We start from the raw sequence: 13821 nt of genomic DNA, 5'->3' as shown, positions 1-13821 counted from the left end.
TTTGTGTATTTTGTTAATATGTTCGATTTTTTACCCAGGATTTACTAATAATAATACCTTTTAATTTGCTTTAAAGTTTTGATTAACTGTGTACTTATATTTTCATTATCAATAAACTATTGTTGTGTTAGCAGAATATGCGAAGATTAAGGACAATGACAAAAAGAAAAAGCAACCAATCAATTGCACAAACACAAAAACAAAACAAAAAATTCGTAAATTCCAAAAAACAAAACAAATCACATATCGTTGACTTCTTTAAACCAGCAATCCCATTACGACATAACACCCCAGAAGGAGCCCCACCCACCCTTCCTAAACCACCAAGTTCTGCAGAAGCACTCAAAGTAAAGTATTGAAGAACTTGTAGAATTGCTAATGCCGATAAACCTACTAATAAGTTGGATGGTACAAAGATTAGCCAACAAAAATCTACTGAAATATTCAATAGTGACTCTGATTCTGTTGATGCCACACAAATCAAACAAACAATAAAAAAGACAACATTGGAGACACAGAATACAACAAAGCATTTGGCATCACCAAAAAACGCTATTTCGACTAATAAGCACGAATGAGCAACAAATACCCCTCTATCACCTGATATCACATCAACTTTACCCAAACCCACATATCGTACCACACCATCTAAAGGATCGAATATAGAAAACATCAGCGAAGAAAATGTACTAGATACTTATTGTAATTCTGATTCTGATGATGTGGTTGTTGGTGCTGAAGTTTCAAGATTAGAGAGGATTTGCGAGAATAACAGGAAATACAATGCTTTAAGACTCCCAGAGATTGCTAAGTCGTTCAAGCGTACGATATATGGTGGAAAAAAATGAAGGAAAATGAGAAAGAGATTGACACATCTGATTCAGATGGCGAGTATGTTCCTCAGTCTGAATCTGAAGATGTGTTAGATGGTGATAAGGAGCCGACTACCCATGATGAACCTACAATAGTTGAACGACCGACAAAGGTATTGTTCACAAATATGCTAATATCACCTAATTGACCTAAACTTATTCTTTTACATTTACGCGTTCTACTTATTTATTTATAGTCATTAACTCTCTTTAATGATAGAGAAGGGGTGGCCCTAAAAAGAAGTCGGCACCAAGAAGCAGTGAGAAACAAACAGAACCACATGCACCTCCCATTGTAGCTTCCGGAGATACCTGTGACACTTCCATTAAGGGCGAGTTACAATGGCTTAGTAAAGCTGTTCACTTTTTGATTAAAAAAAGATATTCATTTGATCCACCACCTCATATGTTTGTTGCTGATTAGAGAACTTATGGTACCGCTACTCAATCCGCTCATAAATAACATGCTGAGGGCGCGGTTCAGGGAACTTCTAAGGCTGTTTGAACTTTTGATATCAAACAAACATGTTTATTATTCCAATGGTACTAATTTTTGTGTCTTGTTAAACTGTTTTTTATTAGTGTTTGCGTGGTGACTATTATTATGCTAGGTTTTACTATGTTTTATGGTGTTGCTTATGAATCATGTAAGATATTATGAACTATGTCTTATGGTGTTTCTTATGAATAATGTAAGATATTATGAACTATGTTTTATGGTGTTGCTTATGAATCATGTAAGATATTATGTTTTATGTTTTATGGTGTTACTTTATATAAAGCAGATATGCGCATTTGTGTATCTGTTATAAAACTTGTAGTAAAGTGTTAATTTGTTATCATCATCTAATAATGGCCTTGAAGTATTGTAATTTCTGTATGTGAAGGTTAACTTTTCTGCATGTTAAGTGTATAGGGTTCGATCCACATCGGGTTTATTTATTGTACTTTTGGTTGAAGATGTTTTTTTATTGGAAAATGTGTTCGTTATAGAATTAATAGTCGACAATTGGTAACTTTTACAAAATACATTGTTTTTCATTTTAATACGATCTTCGGTAAATAACTATCATAATTGCATTAAATTTGCATTAGATATGTAGTCAATAACCATCATAATCGCATTGATGGTAATTTTAGGACACTAAAATTGTTTTTGTTTGTAGTTTGGGTGCCCAGCGTCATCACATACAATTATTATAAAAAGAACAGAAATAGAATAAAAAAATATATGTTAAACTATATGTATAAAAATCTAATATTCTAAAATTTTAAAAAATTAAATCTCCATGTGTTCCAAGTTTATTGAACGGGCATTATAGATTTGGGGTTGTTTTTTATCCTAAATTTCCGTCAACACTATCTCCATCAAATCCGACCTACCATCCTCATTCATCGACATCTCAAACCGTTCAAGTAATCGACAGGTATGTTAACTTTCCGAATCATATTCTCTACTTCCTTTTCTCAGTTTTGAAGATTTAACAACCGGTTTTTGATCACATTCATGTTTTAATTATGAGGGGTAACTTGAATATGTATAATCAGTCAATATATTACAACTAATATGCACTAACAACCCATTAAATGGATAATTCTGACTTAATTAGGGCTGATTTATGAGTCGATTATGTATAAAATAAAACATCTACCAGTAATTAGTGGTCAATTGCGATGTTAATGTAATGTAGAATCGGTTGGTTTGATTCACAAAACATTACATGCATTATTTTAACATCAACTTTACCCTTTTTATAGCTACTAATAATTTATGTACATTAAGATTGTCATTAGTTACAATCGTATGTCAATATTCATGTGCATGCGTATGTTGTTTATAAGTTGGGTTTGTGGTGACATACTAATACATAATACCTTTTCACTTTCTCTCAACATTTGATTAACTTTTTACTTACTTTTTCATGAATAATTAACTAATTTTATTTTATGTTTGGAGAAAATGGGTAGGCAAAAGACAATGGCAAAAAGAACACATGGACAAAAAAGAAAACAAACATACACAAACCAAGCAGTTGATGTACAAGCACCCGAAGTCAAAAAATGCAGATCAGTGAGAATTTGGAACAACGACAAACCCACAAAAGATTATAATGGAAAAAAGATCAGCCAAGAAGAGCCACAAGTTCTATTTTTGAGCAATTGTGATGATAGTGCAGATGCTAACGATCCTAAAAAGGTAACGCTTATATGTCACGTAATATTTTAAATAGAAATAGCATGATGGTTGTTGTACCATACAATTGATTAACTAATTACTACATACATTATATAATATCTTTTAAGGTTACATAATTGACCTTTACTACTTATTATATGTATTCCATAATGTTCGGTATGTACAAAATCTATACACATGTTTACTTATTTATGTTTATTAACTCTTTTTATAATTCCAACAAAGGGGAAAATCAAAGAGGACTACAGAACCAACCCAAGCGTCTGCTATACCAATTTTAATTCCACCTGCAGCGACTTTGGAACAACTAAAGAAGATCAAAAAGTTTGTGGGCCATCGTAGATTGTATTGGCCAACTCTGTGCCGTCTTACTGTGGGCGGTGTTAATGTGGGTGATATATTCAGCAAATGGTGTTCTCCTGCTTGGGATCGATTTTTTTTATGTATCGTACAATTTGTATGAAGAACTCGTCTATGAGTTCTTTAGCACTTACCGGTTAAACTTAAACATTGAGGACGTGACGTCAAAGTCAGCCATGTCTTTCAGTTTATGTGGTAAGAAGTTCAATCTTTCGTTTTCTGAGTTTGCTGTTGCTATAAAAATATATACGGCCGAGGAAGTGGAAAGTGAATCATTTAAGTCTGGTATAACTGGTTGGCCCGCTGATGGGTTATCTGAAGAATTTTGGTCATGTTTTGGTTCTGGGAAGTTCACAAACAACATATCATTAGCCCCGTCTATAGGATCATGCATCGCGATGTGGCTGAAACAATTAATCAGCGTGGCAGTTGCACTAACCTTTTCAATTATGAGGACTTGTTTTACATGTACTGTATTGTTCATAACAAGGCTTGTAATTTGGCTAAGTGTCTTAGAAAGTTCTTGTATAACTGCATTTGGAGGAGTGAAAGTAGGAAAATGTGTGGAGGTGTGTTTATAACCCGGTTAGCTATTAGTTTACGGGTGGTGAATGAGGAAGATTTGAAGCGGTTGAAAGTGATAGCCTATACAAAGTTGATTGAGGAAGATTACTTAAGAAAGCTGGAAATAGTGGGGAAGGATTCTCCTTTGTGTTTTGTTGGTAACACTGAAAAGCCTCAAACCAATGCACAAAAGGATACAACTCGATCTGCGACACAACCACCCAACGACACTCCACTCGAGCCCCAGGTAAAATAGTACTATATCTAACTATGGTAATAATATTAGTAGAGTACAAAATAAATAAATAAATAAATAAATTAAAAAAATGTATTATTATGTATAGGCATAGCATGATGGGTGATGTATATTTTCACAGTTCATTAACTATAATCAGTTAGGTTGATAATGTGCAGACTAGTATTGCAAAACGTCGACACTAATTTATTTTACTTATTTATATTTTTAATGCAGGAAAAACTCAAAGAAAAGCAGCAAATGCCAGCAACAAACAAAGGGCAAACACGTGGTTCAACTGATTATGAAGCTTTGAGACAACAGAGGATTAAAGAAAACAAAGACAAAGTGGAATCTTTGGGACTACAACATATTGCCAAATATTTAAGGGATATGGGAAGTGGATGTAAGTCGAGGAAAGGTAAAGAGAAAGAGTTTGATAGGTCTGATCCAAATGGAGAGTATATGCCGCCATCTAATTCTGAAAATGAAGTTATGTTTAATGCTGATAAGGAGCCATCCAGTCGAAAGATTATCAGCACCTTGAAGTTCCTAAAAGGGTAATGTTTACAACTACCTTCTATACTTCCTAATGTTTGATATATATGTACTAAATCTATACACGTGTTTACTTATTTATGTTGATTTATTTTCATCTATAATTACAGAAAAGTGGGAGACCAAAGAAGACAACATCAACAACTGAAGCGTCTGCAATCCACTTTCAGTTAAACCTGCAGTGACGTTGGAACAACTACAAAATAAGGTCAAGTTTGTGGGACCTCGAAATTTGTGGTGGCCAACTCTTCAAAAACTTAATGTGGCTGATATTTTCAAACGATGGTGTACTCCGGCCTAGAAAAGGTTATTTGACACAAGCCAAAATATGTATAAACCACTCGTCTATGAGTTCTACAGCACCTACCGATTCAACGGACACACGGATGACGTGAAGTCAAAGTCAGCCATGTCCTTCACTTTAGGTGGTAAGAACTACAATCTGTCGTTTTCTGATTTTGCTGTTTATATGAAACTATATACTGATGAGGAAGTGGCGGGTGAAAAAATTAAGTATGGTTTAACTAGTTGGCCCTCTGATGTGTTGGCTGGAGAATTTTGGAAATCCATTGGTACTAGGGAATACGGAAAAAAACACTTCACACACACACATCCCTAGCCCTTCCTACAGGATCCTCCATCGAGCTGTAGCTGAAACTATTAATCAGCGAGGCACTTGCACTAACCTTGTCACTCAGGATGACCTATTTTACATGTATTGTATTGTTGAGAACAATTCTTGTAATGGGCAAGTGGTCTTGCAAAGTTACTGTATAAGGGCTCATTGAAGTGTGTTAATAGTGTCGTGTGTGGAGGAGCATATGTCACCCAGTTAGCAATTGGGATAGGGGTTGTCACTCAGGAGGCTTTGAATGGCATGGAAGTTGTGGGAAATACTAAATTTTTTGATGAACAACAATTAAGAAAGCTAGAAATAGTAGAGAAGGACAATCCTTTGTGTTTTGTCGATCCTACTAAAAAACGGCAACCAATTCACAAACTGAATCTACAACACCTGCCACACTAGCTTCACAGGTTAAATGGTCAAACGATGCACTCAGATTTTTGATTAAGCAACTAGGATATTCATTTCCTTCACCCCCGCATACGGTTTCAGATGGTGACAGAAGTGATGGTACTCCTCAAGCAGCTAATGATCAAGACTGAAGCACTTTAATTGAACTTTGATATGGAAGAAACTTTATTTATATAACTGTTATGTTTGGGCTGCTTGAAACAATTTATGGTTGGCTAATTTTTAATTGCATCTTTGTATTTATGGCTGGTTAAAACTAAGTAATTCTGTCAAGTTGAAACAATTTATGTCATGTTATGTTTGTATGTTGTAAGTACATCTTTGCAACCTGAAACAATGTAATCGTCCTTTTGGTTATGATTTTTAATTGATACCAAACATGTTCCATTAATCTATTACTAGTTACTACTTTGTAATATTACCTTTGAACAAATTTATGTTGTTTGCTTTTGGTTGTTTGAACTTGAGATTTGAACTAGAGATAACAAAAATGTTATTAAATAGTAATTGATTTCTTCCAAGTTCAAATGTTTTTTCTTTTTTTTTTTTTTTTTTTGCGCCCAATAAACCATTTAATTTAACAATTACGTACAATGTTTCCGACCAAATTTTTAATCCATGAAGTTATATTATAAACTACTCTAGTATTCTCTGATTAAGACCTACCATTTATTTGTTCTATTAAGTCATTAGATCTTCTCACTATAGGACCCTTTTTAAAAAGGTCACAAGTTATAATATGACCTTTAAAAAGTGTCATATTAGTTATATCTTTTAGGGCCCTAAATAAATTCCGTCAATCAACATATAGGACCTCATTACTAAAAGGTCCTAAATAGTAGTCTGTTAGGACCTTTTCCATGACCTTGTTAGGACCCTGAAATAATGGTCCTAATATGTAGTTTTTTAGGACCTTCGCTTTTTTGACATAAAAAAAAGGGTCCTAAAAGGTCGTTTTTCTTGTAGTGGGAAGAACCCGTTGTTTCATGGTCGTACGAAACACATCAAACTGAGATATCATTTTATTCGCGAACTCATAAATGATGGTACTTTAATTGTTGCTAAAATTCCTGGTACGGAGAATCATTTTAATATGTGTACTAAAGTAGTTACGATTGGAAACTTAAAGCTTTGCATAGCTTCAACTGGTCTTCTTATGAACTAATGAAATAAGACGTCGACTAGAGCGTTTAAGGGTTATTGGTTTGATTTTGACAAGTAGGGTTGAAGACCTTGCATCGAAGTCTGTTGTTCCAGCGATGTTGAGTTTGTATGTCCCATGTTTGATTGGCGGTATAAAAGGTGGTTGAACATTCTTGGTTGGAATGGATGGTTGACGGGTTGTCGAGATTGAGTTTGTTTAAAGTCTTCTTCAATTGGGAGATTGTTGAATGTGTGAAGTAGATTTAATAAAAAAAAAGAAAAGAAAAGAAAACAAGATAGAAATAGTTTGGATATTAAGTTAAACTTAGAAGACAAGTCAAACTTGAAGGAAAATCTAGCTTAGAAGTCATGTGAAGCTTGGAATACAAGTGAAGCTTGGAAGTCATATGAAGCTTGGAATACAAGTGAAGCTTGGAAGTCATATGAAGCTTGGAATACAAGTCAAGCTTGGAAGCCAAGTTTACTTGAGGAACAATGATTTGTTTTTTATAGAATGTTTCTTGTACTTGAAGGTCAAGTTAAACTATAATGTTTTAGGTTTATCGCTTCCTTATAAATAGAATCATAATCTCCTTGTAACTCTAATAACAAAAATCAATAAAATTACTCTCTAGTTGATCGTGGACTAAAGCAATCACAACGATTGCATATAACTACGTAATATCTTCTGTCGTTTACTTTTCTTTCGTTATTTTGTCCATTTGTTGATTGTGGGATCACTATATTCGATTGGTGATAGGGTCCATAAATTCTTAACATACACCACTGATCTCTGATTATATGTTGATCAAAGCATTGTGTAAAAGGCAAAAGTTGAGGACCAAGGAAACATGAAATAGTATTGTTTACTCTTTAATATATAGTTTACTTCAATTAGTTGTGAAACAGAGATAGTCTACTAGGCAATGAAGAAGGAAACAATATCGTTCAAAAGATCAACCATATATATGGTGATTCTTTAAGGTAAAGTAATCAAATTCAGCTAAAATAGAGGAATATAAATGAACAGAGGAATAGAAATGGTTTTAATTTGAGTCTACATGCTATAATTAAAAAAAATCACCTTTTTCGAGTCACTGAAACAGTGATATTGACATTCTTCGGGTTATGTTTGGACATGAAATTCCTAATATTATTCGTAAACCTCACGAACACCTCTTCGATGACCGACTCACCAAAGTGACTTAATACCAAAGGTTCGGCCACAGCTCTCATACATTTTCCCATATTGTATCCTTGTCCATTTTCTTGTGAAAAATCAGGATTCTCGCCCGTCGAGGCATCCCAGTTTACTTCCGAGATCTTGAGACAGTCAATCATGAACGACCCTTCCTCCTCGATTGCATCACTAACTTCCTTAGCATAAGCATGGTACAACGGAATATTGAAGGATTCCAATTTCTCTTCTTCTATGTGTCCCTGTTTGCAATAATTAATATTTAATACTCAATATTTATAAGAATATAAGAATAAGAATAGCACTTAATCCAGTTCAAAAAAGTATGTGATAACTATGTGATGTAAATATTGAAGGATTCCAATTTCTCTTCTTCTATGTGTCCCTGTTTGCAATAATTAATATTTAATACTCAATATTTATAAGAATATAAGAATAAGAATAGCACTTAATCCAGTTCAAAAAAGTATGTGATAACTATGTGATGTACCTCATTAACCATATCGGTTAGGGCTGCAGCTAAGAGGTCCCAACTATAAAGATTTTCTTTGCTACAAGGATCTTCATTTCGTCTCCCTAAAATGGTTAAAACCATATGCCCTCCATCCACCACCTCCTGTGCACGACACTTGAGAAACATCAAGAAATCATTTTGGAATTGCTCTCGGTATGCTTTTATTACACTTCTCGGGCTTGTATCTGACATGTATACGTTCCCTTTGTTTGTCTCAGACATTTCAGGAACCTGTTCAATACATTTTTTTTATCGTCACTTATTTCATTGAGCATGACACATATACCTAAAGATCATGCGTTTAAATCATATATGATATTTAGAATTGTTATCGAGTGTCAACTTTTTTCAGTTTCGTGATTAGAGAATGTTGAATGGTCGTTCTCGTTTTATAATACAGTATATAATGTGATACATGTTACCTTAAAAAGAGTTTGTTTTATTGAAAGTACTTAAGGTACACTTCAGCTTGCTGCTGTTTGAAGATGATGCGAGTTCTTCTGTCTGTTGACTTTTCGGAGTCAAAGAAGGAAAGAAGATTTTGATAACTGGGGACGAATTAAGAAATATTTGGTTGAAGAATGGGATATTCTGTTTCAATGTAATGATGGTCTTAGACCATTCCCATCGAGGCGTCAGATCCACCCCGTCAGTCTACTTGGCAAATCTGACAAAAACTGACATTTTCTAACGGGGCGTTAGTTTCCGTCAGTTAGGGGCGTCAGTGGGTTTGGTAACGCAAAAAAAATAAAAAAATAAAAAATAAATAAAAATTGTCCGTTTCTTTTGGCCAATCAATGATTTTTTCTTTTTAATAAATATATATCTATTATTATCAATTTATTTTTTCTCGCCTCATTTTCTAATTAGATTTTACCACATCACCATACCCAATATTTAACACAAAAAACTGACACAACGGTTAAAAAATGTCAGAAACTGACATTGCCAAATCACAGTCAAACTATCCAAAAGATGTGTAATAACCATAAGTGGTTCTATATGAATGGAAGAAGACTAAAGTTAAAGGATCTAAAACTAATGTGAAATATATGGACCTAATCAGGGTTTGAGATATAGTAGAAATGGAGATCATGGCTGCCTGCTACTGCATGTGGTTTAATTGGAATCCTTAAAAAATTTATAAAGGGTGATGGTTGAAATTGATTATTAACAGAGGTTTCCATAATGTTTTGATCATAATTGTGATGAACAGTTCGACTACAATTAGTCAAACTGTAGTTTCGTGTAATTTTGTTAGAGAAACTGTCCACCATTAAGAAGGGATGTATATACTGTCCAAGATTAAGGAAGCTTATTAGCGACAATTTGGGTCATAAAGTTGTATAGGAAAGTCATTTAGAAGACAGAAAAGATGATGTCCACACATACAGTTTTGTTTATACATAAGCGAATATCCATGAACTTAAATAGTATTGTGCAAATTTTGCAAATTTTAAACTGTGACTGGTGTTAAAGAGAACAAATAAGGTTACTTTGTTTGGATTTTAGTTTGGTACGTTCACTAAAATTCCCTAACGGTTGTATACGACTTTTTATTGGTCAAATGTAGGATACTAAAATTCCCTATTGTATACGGTATACCCACCCACCGTATATCGTACTCTATAAAGGTGTATATGAAGGTCATTTGTAAGTCACTAATCTAACAAAAAAAAATAAAAAAATTCAGAGTCATCGTGTAATCAATTTGACCACCTGGATAAAGAAAAAAATGAAGAGGCACAATTAACTCGATCTAGTTACAACTCACATGTGAAGAAACACAAGTGACATTAAAAACAGTAGAATGAACTTTAGATGCACAATTTGAAATATATATAATATATGTATAGAGAAAGTGAAAGAGATTGAGAAAGAGAACCTACCTGAGAAAGCCACATGAGACTGTAGGAAGAGTGGACAAAATGAATGCTTTTGTCAAGGAAAAGCCTCGTATAAAATGATCCAGGGACACCGGAAAAGTAGCAAGGCGGCGAAGAGGAACTGGCCGGCAGTGTTAGTTTTTTCTGGTACTCGGATATCAATAAAAAAATGGTGTTGAAATCATTATGTGGGAGGTCATTTAGATGTATATGAATATTAGGTGATTTTTCATGGCCTAATTTGAGCCTGATGTTCTCAATTGAGTTAACGAGATCGGATATCAGTAGTATAGTGTTTGGTCCTGATGAGCAACCTAGATCTGCCATTATCATGGTTTTCGGAAACTTCATTTCAGAATAAAGAGTTTCCAAAGCTTCTTCGACTATGGGTCTTGTTATTGATAACACCTTCCTCTGTCACAAATACATTTTAAACAAGAATCAATTATCAATTGCTAGTTTTCACTTGTATTGTATTTGTATGCATGTGAGAGTGTATAAACATGGAATCACGTGAGTTTTTCCTTTTATATTTCTCTCCATTTGGAAATAAGTATATCCACATTTCCGTTCTTTCTTTCCTTTTTTTTTTTTATAAAAAAAGAAGTATCCACATTTCTATATATATAAATCACATTATAATTGTTAACTTGTACAAAATATAACCACTAAATATCATTAAACTTATTTTCACTTGTTTGATCGTTTTGATTCGTGGAATGATTGGTCAAATTGGATCGATAATCGAGCTTGGCCATCTATTACGAAGGATCGGTTGCAGGTGGCGACTTTGGTTTACGTACTTTGGAGGTTTCGAAATGGAGTTATTTTTTCGGAGTCTAACGTGAGGAGAGACGAGCTATCTGATTCAATTAGAACTTTCTCTTATTCTTGATTGTCAAATAGAGGTAAATATCAAATAAGTTGAAACATTTGACTTTTTAAGTCATTGTAGTTTGTATTTTTATTTATTTTTTTATTTTTTTTTTTTGCTTCTAGTTTTTTGTTAGAAGCAGAAAGAAATATATATATATATATATATATATATATATATATATATATATATATATATATATATATATATATATATATATATATATATATAACATATGTGTTTTTAATATGTAGCCAACGGGGTTGAACTCCTGACCTCTCCTAAAGGAGACAGGCCACCAACTGCAAGACCACATTACAACTTCTGCGGTCCTTTATTACTCCGTTTTATCTTAAATAAATTCAGTTAAATGTATCTAGATTATTACAGCAAAATTGACATCTATCATGTCTATATTTTTTTTTAGACGAAAGGAGTATTAGCATATTTCTATTTTATCTTTTTTGAAAATGTGACGATATCACTGTTTTTTCAGTTCCATGTGTTTTATGATTCGTTACTACAAGTCTACAACAGTAACTTCAATGTTTTTCTATGATATATAGGGTGATTAAAACCCTCTAGGAACATAAATAAATAAAATCAAAGTTGAACAACTCTAACGAAATGGGTTAATGTTTTGTGAATGTGTTAAAGTTTGTAAATGTATCTTTCAACTTTTTTTGATGTTCCATATGGAACTAATAATTTTGTCAAAGTATGACAGTTCAATAACTTGCTTTGAGCATAAATACTCGAAAAGGTAAAGGTAGAGTGGTTGTCGGATAATGTTTGAGCAGTTTTGTTGTTTTTGTGTTGTTTGTAGTTTTTCTGGTTAGATTTGAGTTTTGTATTGGTTCTTGTATTTGATAGTTTTCTATGTTCATTTTATTGATCCGGTTGATCAAGACTCGGGCTTAGTAAACTTAGGCTCTTTGTCTAACGATAGGGTTCGTTTTATGTTTCCGAGCCTTGAAATACGTTTGGTTCGTTTGTATCTGTGTTCGTCATTTTCATCTGTTAATGAAAAGACTTTGTTATATATTATCGTTATTTTGAAAAATAATAATAATAATAATAATAATAATAATAATAATAATAATAATAATAATAACTTGCTTTGATGTATTTAAGGAATTTTACCAAAAATAAATACTACAGTATAAACAAGTTGCAACCACTCTCTACAATACACTAAAAGAGGAAAGAAATACAAAAGGTAGTACTTAAATAAACAGTGTGTATGAATACCTGGAGAAAAGAGTTTTTGGAATAGCTGTAAGTTCCATCCCCTCCATTCATACGAAGCAACTTGGGGACCTCCATATCTCTCTACTCACCTAACACACAATATATCTAATATGTCAAGTTTGGGGATGGGATGGGGATTTGTGTTGGATCTACTATCCCTACTTTCTATATATATATATAGAAAACGACATATGCCATATAGAAAACGACATAGTATTATTCTATAGATTCCAGAATGAAAATCTAATAAAGTTCTAATTTTTCTTTTCCAATATTAATTGTATTTGAATTTGAATTTTATTTTGATTATTATTTACCTTAAAAAAAACTAAAAATTCGAAATATATATAAATTTTAAATATATATGGGTTCAACTAATTAAATTAGTAATATCATATACAATTTAAAGAAAAAACTATAAATTCGAAAAATATACATGTCCTGTAGTTAAATTTAGTGTCTAGTAACTCACGTGTCTAAAGGTAGAGTCGCGCTATTCCATAGAGCTTATTTTGTCGTCATCTTTTAAAATAGGTAATGGATAAGATGCGGCATAACATAGTGTCACGTTAAGTCCTGATATTTTTTACACAAAAATTTCAAATTAACGTGTCTAGTAACTCACGTGTCTAAAGGTAGAGTCGCGCTATTCCATAGAGCTTATTTTGTCGTCATCTTTTAAAATAGGTAATGGATAAGATGCGACATAACATAGTGTCACGTAACTAAAATACATAATATATGCAGAAGGGTTTATATTGTACTCCCTCCGTCCCAGATTAATTGTCCCCAGACAAAAAACACACAGTTTTAGGAAATCCCACTAACTTTATTTCTCCACCAATGAAATATCTTCTCTCTCCATATCCACCAATGAAATATCTCCTTTCCTTTCTATTTATGGAAGTAGACAATTAATTTGGAACATCCCAAAATGGAATACTGGACAATAATTTAGGGACGGAGGGAGTAATTTATTTTGTGGTTCAGTTTTTGTGAGCCCCCATATAATTTAAAATCATTAGTTTTTGCATACTCGATGCAGGTAAAGGTTATATTTTATGGGGAATTTCAATGCAATATTATTGAGAAGGTGCATGTGAATCTTCAAACTGTATTTTTTTTCTTCTTAT

The 13821-nt window shown here is 33.0% G+C and overlaps 1 protein-coding gene across 1 annotated transcript; it reads right to left on the bottom strand.

Moving 5' to 3' along the window:
* Positions 1 to 8045: 8045 nt before the first annotated feature.
* LOC139901077 (S-adenosyl-L-methionine:benzoic acid/salicylic acid carboxyl methyltransferase 1-like) lies at positions 8046 to 12812 on the bottom strand. Its single transcript, XM_071883816.1, has 4 exons — positions 12689 to 12812; positions 10567 to 10977; positions 8654 to 8908; positions 8046 to 8405 (listed from the first exon to the last, which is right to left on the bottom strand). Exons 1-4 carry the CDS (start codon positions 12761 to 12763, stop codon positions 8046 to 8048), a joined length of 1101 nt encoding a protein of 366 aa, XP_071739917.1. The 5' UTR covers positions 12764 to 12812.
* Between the last annotated feature and the right edge of the window lie 1009 nt (positions 12813 to 13821).

This window comes from Rutidosis leptorrhynchoides, chromosome 3 (genome assembly GCF_046630445.1).
Source record: "Rutidosis leptorrhynchoides isolate AG116_Rl617_1_P2 chromosome 3, CSIRO_AGI_Rlap_v1, whole genome shotgun sequence".
Classification (NCBI taxonomy): Eukaryota; Viridiplantae; Streptophyta; class Magnoliopsida; order Asterales; family Asteraceae; genus Rutidosis; species Rutidosis leptorrhynchoides.
Note: the sequence above shows the minus strand (reverse complement) of the source record. Positions and strands in the feature narration are given on the sequence as shown.

Bases quoted from the DNA above. Each gene is read 5' to 3' on its own strand.
- LOC139901077 (XM_071883816.1), bottom strand. From the start codon at position 12,763: ATGGAGGTCCCCAAGTTGCTTCGTATGAATGGAGGGGATGGAACTTAC. The intron at 10,978-12,688 runs GTATTCATACAC...TATTTGTGACAG, and splicing joins CCAAAAACTCTTTTCTCCAG to AGGAAGGTGTTATCAATAAC. The intron at 8,406-8,653 runs GTACATCACATA...TATTGCAAACAG, and splicing joins TAACCGATATGGTTAATGAG to GGACACATAGAAGAAGAGAA.